This window comes from Pelophylax lessonae, assembly GCF_965119305.1.
Source record: "Pelophylax lessonae genome assembly, chromosome: 4".
Classification (NCBI taxonomy): domain Eukaryota; kingdom Metazoa; phylum Chordata; class Amphibia; order Anura; family Ranidae; genus Pelophylax; species Pelophylax lessonae.
In genome coordinates this window covers 574834209-574848291 of record NC_138771.1, presented here as the reverse complement: position 1 = coordinate 574848291, position 14083 = coordinate 574834209, and the positions used below count along the sequence as shown (strand labels likewise).

At 48.5% G+C, this 14083-nt stretch overlaps 1 protein-coding gene across 1 annotated transcript in view; it reads left to right on the top strand.

Moving 5' to 3' along the window:
- The window catches only part of LOC309554071 (G protein-coupled receptor kinase 5-like), a 127508-nt gene extending 113852 nt beyond the window's left edge, over positions 1-13656 (top strand). Inside the window, exons 14-16 of the mRNA XM_082255603.1 lie at positions 3652-3789; positions 12247-12378; positions 13346-13656. Of these exons, the coding sequence (XP_082111729.1) occupies positions 3652-3789; positions 12247-12378; positions 13346-13450 (375 nt within the window). The 3' untranslated portion in view covers positions 13451-13656. The remainder of the gene's footprint in view (positions 1-3651; positions 3790-12246; positions 12379-13345) is intronic.
- The last annotated feature ends 427 nt before the right edge of the window (positions 13657-14083 follow it).

Sequence of the window (14083 nt, the reverse complement as noted above, 5' to 3'; positions counted from 1 at the left end):
ACCATTTGGGATCCACATACCTGGTGTTCTCTTTTCCTTTGGTATGGCAGGCCCTTGCTCCCGCAGGGATCAGATCTCTCTCCCTGGGAGCCTTGCGGTGCAGCGTATGGCAGACATTTTGGTTTTCAGGTGTGGTGGCCATGTTTTTGAGGTCTGTAGACTTTCTTGTGGTCTGGCGGCCATTTTTCGTTGGTCGGCCAGTCTACTCTACTCTACTGCACTGGCAATAGTGGCGCCCATTGATTTGGAGCCACGTGGCTGCAGACACTGTTCCTTGGCCCCTCCTCCATTCACCTAGTGTATTCCCGGACTTCTTCCTTTCTGCACGTGGGATATCTGGTGCTTCTGCTGCTTTGTGACCAGCACTCCTCCCGTGGGGTGTGAGTTTTGGTTGGGTGTCCCCTTCTCTGCTGCAGTGCGAGGGGTTCCGGCTCTGAATAGGTGGGTCCCTGGGCAGGGCCAAAAAGGTTTTGGTCTGTGGGTACCCTCTTTTCTCAATGCAGGTTCCTCAGGGTTTCAGGTCCCCATTGACGCACTGACGGCAGTTCTGGAGTCCTTGGTTTCCAGGGTGGAGGTGGAGTTTGGGCTTAAGACTAGCAGGAAGCATCCCCCGCCCTTTCCTGCTTCCTCGGTTCCGTCGGATCCTGAATTTGGCTCTGCTGCTGTGAACGTGAGATAGGACGCCATGCTCCCTGATCCATCTGATAGTGAGAATGACCCCTCCACAGCCATGGCAGCGCATGAGAAGGCAGTGGTGGGCGCCCCTTTTACTTCAGTGCTCCTCCAAAAGGAAATCCTTTTAAAGTGGTACAAGTGCCCCATTTCTCTGGACAATCAGATTAGTCTGAGCCGGTAGGTCAGGGTTTCTCTGATATGCTGGCTTCGATCTCTGGCCCTTCATCAGGGCAAGTCCTTTCTCCCCTTGTATTGGACAGTGGTCACGACCGATGCCAGCCTGTGCGGATTGGAAGGTGTCCTGGGGCTGAGATCAGCTAAGAGATTTTGGACGCTGGAGGAGTCCAGGCTACAGATCAATGTCTTGGAGCTCCGAGCGATGAGGTTGTGCCTGGGACACTAAACATAACTTCTTCAGGGGACGCCTGGTACGGATCCAATCACACAATGCATTGACAATAGCTTGTCAATTACCAGGGGTGGCAAAAAGTGTGCTGGCGGCACTGGAACTCTCTGGCATCCTCTGGTGGACAGAAAGCCACGGTTTGCCACTCTCGGGCGTGTACATTCCAGGCATGGACAATTTGGCAGGTGGATTACCTCCAAGGGAAGTGGACCCTGCATTCGGAAGTGTTCTGCTCTGTCGGTGGTGGGGGCACCCCTAAAATGGATTTCTTGGTGTCTCGGCTCAACAGGAAGGTTCAGAGGTTTGTGGCAAGGTCACGGATCCTCTGGCAGATGCCCTGGTGGAGCCAGTATCGACTAATTTAGGCCTCCCTTCCTGTGAAGCATTTTCCGCAGCTCCTGTGCAGGATCGAAGCAGAAGGGATTATGGTAATTCTGGTGGCCCCCGACTGCCCTTGCCTGTCTTTGTACGCCGACTTAGTGCGGCTGGTCTTGGACGCCCCGTGGAGACTGTCTCTCAGGGAGGACCTGTTGTCCCATGGGCCAATCTTTCATCCTGCTTTGCCATCGCTGGCTTTGACGGCTTGGCTAATGGGAGCCAGGTGTTGATGGATAGAGGTTTGCCAGGGTCAGTGATTCTGACTATGGGGAAGGCTAGGAAGTCTACCTCTAGGAAGATATACCATCGTACTTGGAAGGCGTACATCTCGTGGTGTCAGTAGGCGCTCACCCTATAGCCGTTTCGGTGGCTCGAATTTTGGCCTTTTTTCAGTGGGGTGTTGAGCAGAAATTGGCCTTGAGTATCATTAAGGGCCAGGTGTCTGCCTTGGGGATTTTTATTTCAGTGGCCCCTGGCCATGCATTCATTGGTTCGTACTTTCATTCAAGGGCTTCGACACGTTTCCACCAGTGTGGCCTCCTTTGCCACCGTGGGACTTGAACGTAGTGCTATGTTCTCCAGAAGCCTCCATTTGAGAATATTCTGGAAATTCCGTTGCTTACATTGTCCCGGAAAGTGGCCTTTTGGTGGATATCACCTTTGCTCACAGGGTGTCAAATTGGTGGCTTTATCTTGTCGTACTCCCTATTCGGTGGTCCACAAAGACAAGGTGGTTCTTCATCCATGGCCGTCCTTCCTTCCTAAAGTTGTCTGACTTCCATTTGAATGAGGACATTCTGTTGCCTTCCCTGTGTCCCAGGCCTTCTCATCCTTCTCTTGGAGCAATTCGGCTGTATCTGGCTGCCTTTCGGAGGTCTTTTTTTTTTTTTTTTTTAGTGATTACGGACGGACCATTGAAAGGCTGTCCGCTACTGCTACTATTTCTAGGTTGATCAGACAGATGGTGGTTCAGGCCTATTCTATCAAGGGACAGGTTCCTCGTCTCTCTTTGGCGCACTCTTCTCGGGCGCTTGGTGCTTCTTGGACCTCCTGTCATCAGGTTTCAGTGTCGCAAGTTTGCATAGCTGTCACCTGGTCGTTGGTGCACACTTTCACAACGTTTTATAAAGGGGACATGTTGGCATCTGCGGGTGCTTCATTTGGCAGCATGGTTTTGCAGGCTGCTGTTTAGAGGGTCGGTTCCCTCTTTGAGATGTATTTTTTTTTTTTTTTTTTCAGGTGGGGTTCCTGTTCTTGTCGAGCTCATGTTACTAATTTTGGCTTCTTGGGTTTAGCCTTGGGTTTTTTGTCCCAACCCTCATTTTCCTTTTTGGCACTGCTTGGACATTCCTATGGCTCTGAATATGGAGTGCTGTTTCCGTCAATGATTGAAAGAAATGGGATTTTTGTTACTTACTGTTAATTGACAGACACAGCACCCACCCCTCTATGGAGTTTGTTGTGATACTTCTGACACTGATTGTTACTAAACTGGAGGCCTATAGCAGCGAGGGGGATTTATACCTGCTAGGACTGCCCATAGGCATAGCCAAGTTTTTTTTTTTCTGCCGCGCCTAACCCTATGGTTCTGAATATGGAGCGCCGTCTCCGTCAATGAACTCAGAGAAACCGATTTTACGGTAACAAAAATCCTTTTTTTTTTTTTTTTTTTTTTTTTTTTTTAATAACCTTCTTTGTGTAAAGGTTTTGCACAGAGCAGCCTTGATCCTCCTCTTCCCGGGTCCCCTGTCGGCGCTCCTGGCTCCTCCTCTTGTCAGTGTGCCACCATAGGAAGCCGCTTCCTATTTTGGCACAGCTGCAGGCTCAATCCTGAGCTGTGCGGTCTGTATGTATAGACCCCAACAGCGAGGCTCGGCCCTGCCCCTCTGCTCTCTCCTTACATCCTGTGATTGATAGTGACAGGAGCTCCCGCTGCTGTCTCTGAGCTAATGAGGAGAAAGAGACAGCTGCTCCTGGGCACAGCTCTGGATCAAGATCAGACAGGTAAGTATTTAGAGAGAGCTGGAGGGTGCAGAGAATTAAAGGTTTTTTACCTTAATGCAGAGAATCCCTTTACAACCACTTTAAATTGCATGAAATTAAATCTAATGTAATGACAATGTGTAGGTTTTGGATTCTTAATAAACTATAGTGATGGAACTTTAAACTATGTTGATGTTTTTCCCTCTCAGCCCCGGGCGGTGTATTGTAAGGACGTGCTGGACATTGAGCAGTTTTCGACAGTTAAAGGTGTAAATTTGGACAAAACGGACAATGATTTCTATGTTAAGTTTGCAACTGGATGTGTTTCCATCCCCTGGCAGAATGAGGTGAGTGTGTACCAAACTGCACATTTCAAAATGGCCTTCAAGGAGCCAGCAAACTTTGTTAGCATTAAAATATACAGTATATTGTGCTCAATGGAAATGTCAACACTGCAAGCAGCTGTCCCCATACAGTTCTATAATCCGTGCATATCTCAAAGTTGGAGACCTAAATCTGTAAAGGTCCAATGCTTGTTCTAATCCTGGGAATGCATAAACTTCTGTGGGCTCTATTTTTATTTGGCAGTGCAAATGTCCTGCGCAACATGTTTTCTCATGTGGGTGACTTTATCAGGGATCAGGCTAAAAAAAAACTCTAATGCCCACAGTTGGTTTTGCACAGAACAGCCCTCCAGATCCTCCTCTTCTCGGGTCCCTCTTCAGCTCTCCTGGCCCCTCCCTCCTGTCGAGTGCTCCCACAGCAAGCAGCTTGCTATGGGGGCATCCAGGCTGTACTGCAGCTCCGTGTTTCTATTCAGAGCGGTTTGGCCCCTCTTTAATTGGCTGACTAACTTTGATTGGCAGCCAAGGGAGCCAATGGCACCACTGCTGTGTCTCGGCCAATTTCAGAGGGAGAGTCCTGAACGGCAGAGGGACTTGTGGACATCGCTGGAGAGAGATGGGGGCTCAGATAAATATTAGGGGGGGCTGGGGAGGCTGCTACACACAAGGCTTTTTATCTTAATGCGTAGAATGCATTAAGATAAAAACTTCTGACTTTACAACTCCTTTAACTTTTTATATACTTTAACCCATTGTGGACCTTGGCCATCCTACACATGCCCAAAGAAACTCAAGTAAAAAGAAGTGTGTGGAGTACACCCTGTCCTTTTTGCCTTTCTGCTGCTTCTCTTCTATTTGCTGGCAATTTCCAGCTATCAAAACCGCCAGGAGTTGCTGTGACAATATAGCAGCTACTGTCAATTAAGTGACCTTCTGACAGTCTTTTCACAGCTCAGACTTGAGATAGAGAGATGCAAAGTAAAATAGTTAAGCCAGACTGGTCCCTGCAGAACCGGCCAAATTTCAATCTATGTATGGGCAGGCTGGTTGTACACAGGTTGATCTATCTACCGATCTCAATCAGCACCCCCAGGTGTAGCCAGCAGTGCTGATCATTGTATTCTGATGGCGGCGAAGTCTCGCTGTCGGAATACAAAGACCCTGTGGGAAGGATTCCCCCCATCCATACAGTGTGTGGACGGGGGAATCGAATTTCTATTTGGTTCAACCCACTGGTTGAACAAAAAAGATTTCTCCTGTATGGCCAACCTTATTTTTTTGTATTTACATAGTTTAAATAATCCACAGATAAGTGATGAACTTCAAACTGCTTTTCAGTCAGAGCAATACCTGATGAGTATAATAAAGTTGATTTTTTTATTTTTTTTATTAAAAATGAAGATTATAGGGGCGTGGCCTGGAGAGCAATGGAGTAGGTCGCATTGCACGAGAGCTCCTCCGGCATTATCCTGAATTATCGATCCTGATTCATCGCTGAGTCCAGAACTCATCTCTTCCTGACCCCTACCTGCTCCCGGATCCCGCGGTGGTATGTCTCCCCCCCGGCAGAAGTCGGAGGCCGCTGCGAAGCTGGACAAATTCCGGCACAAGGACAAGGAGGCCCCGCTGGAAAATGGCGCGGCCTCATCCACCGCTCCGGCTGCATCCACGGCTGATCTGGCACAAGTGCTTGACGCCATATCCACCTGCCAGGCGACCCTGACGGCTCGCATAGAGGAAGTTAAAATTGATGTTTCCCTCCTCCGTCAGGATTTCCAGAAACTGCGAGACCGGGTGTCCGAAACCGAGCACCGCTTAGGCCGCGTGGAGGATGCGGTCCCCCCCCTGCAGGCCTCCTCTGACCAGGCAGAACGCCATATATCCTTGTTGCTCTCTAAGCAGGACGATCTTGAGAATCGGATGCGCCGAAACAACTTGCGCTTCGTGGGCCTGCCTGAGGGTGCTGAGGGGGCCTCCCCTGCCACGTTCCTTGAGGATCTCCTGGTGACCACCTATGGCCGGGAAGCATTCTCCCAATCCTTCGTGGTTGAACGGGCTCATCGGGTGCCATCCAAGCCGCCACCTCCGGGAGCGCCCGCCAGGGTGTTCATAGCTAAATTCCTCAACTACCGGGACCGGGATGCCATCTTACGTTTGGCCCGGGATAAGGGCAACATTCCCCACCTCAACAGCCAGGTGCTCGCATTCCCGGATTTTTCTGCAGAGGTCCAGCGTCGCAGAGGCAAGTTTACAGATATCAAGCGGAGACTGCGCGCCCAAAACCTGAAATATGCTATGTTGTTCCCTGCCAGGCTCCGTGTGGTGGGCGAGGACCGGGTGCATTTTTTCGAGGATCCTGAAGAGGCTGTGGCATGGTTGGATAGACTGAGACCTGCCTAGTGCGTGAGTACACTTTTGTCCGCAGTCACCTTTCCTGCTGTGCCCACCTTACTGCCCATATTTGCCCTGTGAGCCACCTATTTTTTATACTGCCCCTCCGTCACTGTTGACCCTGATCCCCTGCTCCATCCATCCCTACTCAAGACGTGAGGAACTGCTGCGGATTTGCCCTCCTTTTTGTGACACTCTGTCCCCCCCCCCCCCCCCCCCCTGTTCTTCCTTCTCCCCCTGTTCTGGACACCGTTTATTCACCATGTGCACCGTGGAAATATTTTTACAGACTGCCGTATGCTCTCCCTTTGTTTTGCTCCGCCGGCTCGGCCCCCCAGATGTCCTGTCTTGTGGGGGCTGCTTGCTGGCACTACTACAGGAACTCTTTTGCTCTTCAGAGGATGTTTGCCCCCTCGTTACGCTGTGCCCAGATTGCAAATTTGATTGTGTTTATTGCTATACTATGTCTGGTGTCCTGGCTGTGTGTGTGCGGGCCCCTTTCGGGTCTCCGCTGCAGCTGGTGCTCCCTCTGTTTCAATGTGGGTACTGTTGGGTTTTTCTGTTCGGGGATGTATGCTCGCACAAGTTGGGGTTGGTGTAGAGCTGGGTGGGTTAGGGTTGTTTATTCACAGAATGTTTATTGTGTGCTGTTCCTTATGATATTGCGATGCTGCCATTTTTCTATGTTTTCTTGCCATGTCTCAGTCTGTACCTCTCTGCAGGCTCGGTCTCCACTGAACCTTTCTATCCTGGTGCCATTTTTTTACCTACCTCCATGGCCCCGTTGAAATTGCTAGTTTGGAATGTTCGTGGCATTAGGGACAAAATCAAACGTACGGCCCTCTTTACTTTTTTGAAAGCCCAAGCTGCAGATATTGTTGTTCTAACTGAAACCCATGCCACTGGCTCCTTGGTTCGCGCTCTACGGAAGCCCTGGATGGGGTGGACATATCATGCCACGTACAGTTCCTACTCCCGTGGAGTCTCAATATTAGTTGCTAAGTCCCTCCCTTTTGCTATTTGTTCGGTGGAGACCGACCCTCAGGGTCGCTATGTTCTTCTACATGCTACACTGGCGGGTTCTTCTATTCTGTTGCTGGCCTGCTATGTGCCTCCCCCATTTTCTGGGGCTGTCCTTGGGGCCGGTTTAGACTTTATTGCACGCCATCCTTCTGTGCCTGTTGTATGGCTGGGTGATTTTAATATGACCATTGACCCCGAGCTGGATAGGGTGAGTTCAACTCTCCCGGCCCGGCCTTCGAATGGTCTGACCCGTTTCGGTCGGGTAATGTCCCAGTTCTCGCTGATTGACACCTGGCGCCACCTGTATCCTACTAAGAGGGCTTACTCCTGCTTCTCGGCGGCTCATGCCACCATGTCTCGCATTGATTACATCTTTATTTCCCCACAGCTTGCTCCTCAGCTACAGGCAGCGGGCTTTTGCCCGCGTATCCTGTCTGACCACGCCCCTTACTGGGTGCTCCTGGATGTTTTGTCCAGGCCACCGCGCAGTAACTGGCGGCTTAATCCATTCTGGCTTGGCCTAATCCCAGACACTGAATCTCTAGACGCTGAATGGGACTCGTTCTTCGCGACTAATGACGGTACCTCGGATGTCCTGACGGTGTGGGATGCGTTCAAGTCCCATGTGAGGCTGAAACTTTCCCATGCCATCTCCACTTTTAAACGTCACTCTAGAGCTTCATACGCCCAGGTGTTGGAGGACTTGGCCTCTATGGAGGATCAGTATGCTCTTGCACCGACTCCGGATGCGCTCGCGAGCCTTAAATTGCAGACGCGGGTGGCCGAACAGCTTAGTTACGAGAGGGCTAGGCATAAATTATTTTTCGCCAAGCAGCGGATATTTGAACAGGGAGAACGCCCGGGTAGGCTTTTGGCACACTTGGCGCACCTGGATGCCCGCCCTCCGGTGGTCATTTCCCTAGCGGGTCCGGATGGATCCCTGGTTTCTGACGCTGCCAAGGTTGCCAGCATGTTTGCGTCGTTTTTTCGTGACACCTATTCCTCTACGGTGGCGTACGAGACCTCCGAGCTGGATGGGCTGCTGGCTGACCTGTCCCTCCCTCAGTTATCGGCGGTTCAGGTGGAGGCCCTTGAGGCCCCTATCTCCGCCGAGGAGGTGCAGGCGGCTATAGCTAGTTTCGCTCGTTGCAAAGCTCCAGGCGTAGACGGGCTCCCTGTGGAATTCTATACGCAATTTTCGTCTACCCTTGTTCCTAGGTTGGTGACCCTCTATCGATCTATATTTAAGGACGCTGCCCTTCCTGACTCTATGCGTGAGGCCCTCGTTGTTTTGATCCCGAAGCCTGGGAAGGACCCTCTCCAACCTGTGTCGTACAGGCCCATTTCCCTATTACAGACTGATGTGAAAATCCTTGCAAAAGTTTTGGCCATTCGTCTAAATAAGGTTATCCTGACGTTGATACACCCTGATCAGACGGGCTTTATGCCTACAAAAAACACTGCCTATAACACTAGACGTCTATTTATGAATCTACAGGCCTCGCATGCCCAGTTGGGAGCTCGGGTGGTGGTCTCACTTGACGCGGCCAAGGCCTTTGATTCTGTCGAATGGAATTATCTATGGCATTGTCTGCGTATCTTTGGCTTTGGTCCGCGATTTATCAGGTGGCTGACTATCCTCTACGATGCCCCTCGGGCACGGGTTCTGGCGAATGGCTGGACCTCGGACGTGTTTCCTCTCTCCAGAGGCACACGTCAGGGGTGCCCTATCTCCCCTCTACTCTATGCCTTGGCGGTGGAACCGTTGGCGGCGGCTCTTCGATCCCATCCGGGTATTGAGGGGCTTCGTGCTGGTCCACTGGTGGAGAAGGTTAGCCTGTATGCTGACGATATGCTTTTGTATTTATCGGATGCTGGTCCTTCCCTGGCTTCGGCTCTGCAGGTCATCGAGCACTTTGGTAAATTCTCTGGTTTACGTATCAATTGGGACAAGTCCCAGATTCTCCCCATGGATGCCTCTCCCCCTACCTTTGCCCAGGCCTCCTTGCCCCTTCGACGTGTCAGCGTGATTAAATACCTGGGTATACATATATCTCGGGATCTTTCGGACTACGTTTCCCTCAATATTGAACCGGTTATATCCCTGTTCAAGGCTAAACTCCAGGCGTGGGCTAAGCTCCCGCTGGGGGTGATGGGGCGGATAGGTCTCCTCAAGATGATTCTACTCCCTAAAATTTTGTACGTTATGTGGCATTGCCCGGTCTATATACCACTCCGCTACTTTAAGGTCCTCGAGGCCCTCTGGAACTCGTTTATCTGGGGATCGGCGAGGCGCAAATTGTCGTCGCGTACGATCCGCCTCCCGATCTCGTTGGGCGGTCTCGCGGTCCCCGATCTTCCCCTGTACTACTTGGCGGCTCAGCTTTCCCATTTCTACCACTTGGACAAACAGGACAATCTGAGGTGCCGTCTCTTGGTCTGTGCGGACTCTGGTTTCCCGGTTCCCCACCCATTCTGTGACCTCCTTCGGGGGGTGAAGGGATCCCACGGGTCCTCCCCACGTGGGAGTCTCTTGCATAATTATAGACGTGTCTGGGATCTGGCGATGCAGAAGATGGGCTGCGAGGCCTTACACGCTGATACGCCGCTGTGGTTTAATAAACTTCTACCAGAACTTTTACAGATACCTGATCCCAGTGTCTGGATCTCTAGGGGTGTCTTCCTGCTCTCCCATGTATTGCACCGGGGAGCAGTGAAGTCATACAGCCAACTTAAGCAGGAGTTTGCCCTCCCATCTTATATGTATTTCCGATACATGCAGCTCGCTCACGCGCTGCGGGCCCAGTTCCCGGTGGACTGTCCGATGGTGGAACCCTTGGACTTGACTAGGGTCCTCATGGGCGCGGACCACTGTAAGCTGATTGCCCTTCTGTACGAGATGTTGCTTACGCCCGCGGCCACCAAGATCGCGTATGCGTTGAAACCCAAATGGGAACCTTTGTTGGGAGAGATACTGGATGAGGATTGGGAGGATGTACTGATGGGCGCTAAGTGTGCTTCCCCTAAAATGTCGGATCGCTTTACCCATGTATGTATCCTTCACCGTACATACCTTACCCCTGTACGTATGGCTAAATTTCGTCCCACCCAGGCGTCCCATTGCCCCAAGTGTCTGCTGTCGACTGGCACATTCGACCATCTGCTGTGGCAGTGTCCGCGAGTGCGCGGGTTCTGGGCCCAAGTGGTCCAGTTCCTCCACGACCAGATGGGCGCGCCTGTGACACTCGACCCTAGATTGTGTTTACTGGGACTCCTTCCAGATGTTGAGATTAACAAGCATGTGGCCCAGTTCTTGCAGGAGACCCTGTTTCAGGCCCGTAAATTGCTGGCCAGAAATCAGAAATTGGATCCAACAGGCGGTGCCTACCTTGGCGGCGTGGATTAGCGAGATCAACAGCACTCTCCCCTATAAAAAACTTATTTATGTTAATAGGGGTTGCCCGGGGAAATACCATAAAGTGTGGGATAAATGGCTAAATTCTTCCACTACTTGTACATCGTAATTCCTAATGCATTGTGTTTCAATTATCGCATATCTGTGTACGTTGTTCTACTAATTGCTCTGTATTCTCGTGAACTGGCATTGACTGTCAAGATTTATGGACTGGTTTGTTCTATGTTGGCTATCTCGCAGCCTTTTCTTGTTGTATATCTCCTGTTGTGTTTCAGTACGCAATAAAGTTGTTTTGATTTAAAGAGTCAAAAAAAAAAAAAATGAAGATTATAAGTGCAGGTACGAGATAATTAGAAATACTACTGACAGCGACAGACAGCCTTTGACATAAGGGTACATAAAGGGTAATCGTATACATGGCCAAAGTGTATGAGACTTAACAGTTAGAAATGTTTATACAATCTCAATCTAACCACTTATTAAATCCTTGTTTTCCCTAATCTGCCCTCATTAACTTCCCATTCTCCTCTTTGATATTTTTTCCTGATTGTTTTAGTTTGTTTCTATTTTTCTAATCATTTTAAGTTTTTTTTTTTTGTTTTTTTTTTAAAACGCTATTTATTGAAGACTAGATAACCACACAGAGGAAAACGCACATGTACAGGAGAGATTTAGCTAATACATAGACATTGGGGGGTAATAAAGTACTAAGTGAAAATTGTATTGTTTAATCAATTTATTATTGCACAAAAGCACTATTTATGTGGCTGGAGTAGGCAGGAGCCGTGTGCACAGAGCGTATGTAACTCTATGGGGATGCAGCAGTTGTACGGACACATCTGCAGCTTCTGAATTTGACAGGCGTGCAGGGGTGGGTGAGCAGCCGCTTAAACGGTGGGTTCATGCTGTATGGGCAATGGCGCCCATGTGAAGGAGGCCCTAGTCTTACCTATGAGCGCACAAACGAGAAACGTAAAAAAAAATGTAACCCTTGCTTTGTTCAGATTGAAATTAAAAAAAAAAAAATTTGGATGGGGTTAGGCTCTAAAGGTGGAAAAAAAAAGTTTGCGAATGCCCTGTATCCCATGGGACCCATCCATATGTTTAATATAACATGTCCTCCCAGTTTCCAGATTTGCCTAAAAAAAGTAGGATCAGCTCCTGTTCAACCCTGCTTGCTGGTGACCACTCCCCCCGCTGCTTCACACACTTGCCCTCATTTTCTTTCCACTCGCTGAATGCGAGCAGGCGAGTGGCAATTTTTAGGGCTAGTCCAATGAAGGAATGAGAAAAGTGACTGGAGGAGAACTCAGTGACATGACCTGTCAGTCATGTGACTTTCCTTTTTTCCAATCACAAAATGCTCTGTACAGTGACTCCATGGGGCGCTGCAGACTCCACGCCATAGTCTGCATTTTATGAATGAAGCATACAGTGCACAGCATAGTCCAGCAGAGAGTGGATAGTGTTCCATAGAGGTAGAAGCCCCTCAATTTTTGCATTAGGGAAGTTATGGGGAATTTCCATATTTGAATGAAGTCAACAACTTGCAAGAGTTTACGCTTTAATAGTTACATACATGTGTCGTTCTGTGTATGAAGAAGAGACTATTTTTGTTTTTACATCCATAGATGATTGAGACGGAATGTTTCAAGGACCTTAACCTCTTCGGACCAAATGGGACCCGCTCTCCAGATTTAGATTGGAGGCAACTTCCCGAACCGCCAAAACGTAGCTTGCTCCAAAGGATCTTTAGAAGACATGTAAGTGAATGTGGAGGTCTGGATCTGTTGCCTTGTCTGTGTAGCGATTTCACATGTCGCACAAGATCCTGTCTGGGCATTTACCAGCATGAAGAGATTGGCAGCAGCAGTTAGGAGTGTCCATTTTATGTTTATCATTTACTTTTATTTAGATTGAGTTTCATTCCGTCTATGGCTGGTCTTAGTGCTACCTCTGTCTCTCTCTCTGTCTGTCTCTCTAGAGAGAGAGAGAGAGGGAGAGAGGTGGCCGGCAGCGGGGACAACGCGGGCTTCATTGCAGGTAAGTGTCACATATTGTGCTAGTATGCGATGCATACTAGCACATTATGCATTTACTTTGCAAGGAAAAAAAGGGAAGAGTTTACTTGCTCTTTGAGAGCACTAAATGTTATTTCTGTCTGCTACTTTTTTCTTCTGCTATCAGCATGAATCACTTGAGTGAAAAAGGTGACGGGGGGGGGGGGGATCTCCAGCAGATTGACACCCTTAGTTCTGTTCCTGTGTGCTGTGTGAAGGGTGTGTGTCCATTCCCTCCAATCAGCTCTCAGAGATCTCTTCACTGAGCTCTGCAGATTGTAACTTCAGCTCTCCATCCCCTTTTTTTTCGAGATTTCAGACAAACTTAAAAAAATTCAGTACTTTGAAGGGATGTAGAGACGAGAAGACTGCAGATAAACGGGTACAACTTGTAGCAGGTAATTTGTTTAAAAACCACTTTTAAGTAGTACCAAACCATTTTGGCAAATGCAAAAAACACATGGAAAGCTGAAGCATTGCTGTGTAACGTTGGATATATGCTTCACATCCATCAATGCGTAATGTCTCAGGCAGAGGCTTTGGTGCTCAGGTTGGGTTGTGGGTGCAAAAAAGATTTCAGATGTTGTGTACTGATAGGGTTCGGGTCATAGGTAAAGATTGGATGCACTCTTGTGACAGTAACAAATGTCGTCTGTTTTTTTTTTTTCAGCCGGCAGATTACGGGATTGCGTCAAATGACTCCTCCCTCTCCGCCGCCAACACCACAAACCACCACTTCCAAAGCAGGACGGCAACAGACAATGCATCGTCTTGACGGAATATTTTGTAATTGGCCCCCAAGCTGGCCTTCACTTTTACCATAAACCGTCCCAAGAACTCTCCTCCGTCCCTCCCAGTCTCTCAGGTCTAGCCTTGAACTCTGTGCAAACTTTTTACAGGAAAAATATAAATATATATATATAAATATATTTTAGGTCTTCAAGACCAAAAGGACTCATGGGAAATTTATATAACTGCCGGGAGATGGCTTCCAGCGGTGATGATATTTCAAAAAAAATGTTATTTTTGAGTTTTTTTTTTTTTTTTCGGTTTTTCTTTTAAACTGTAAGCAGATCGCTGCTGGAAAATGTTTTATGCTAAGCTCATGGAAATATACAAGCTGTGTTTTTTGTTTTTTTTTTGTTTTGTTTTATTTTATTTGTTATGTTCTGTATCATTTTTTATGACTTGGTAATGCATCTTATATAAAAAAAGAAAAAAGAAAAAAATCAGGATTAATTAGAAAACATTTTGTTTTATCCCAGTTTACCCCGAGGATCTGTTCAAAGATATATATATATATATATATATATATATATATATATATATATATATATATATATACCGTATTTTCCGGCGTATAAGACGACCCCCCTATTACATGATCTACCGGTAATACTTATACTTA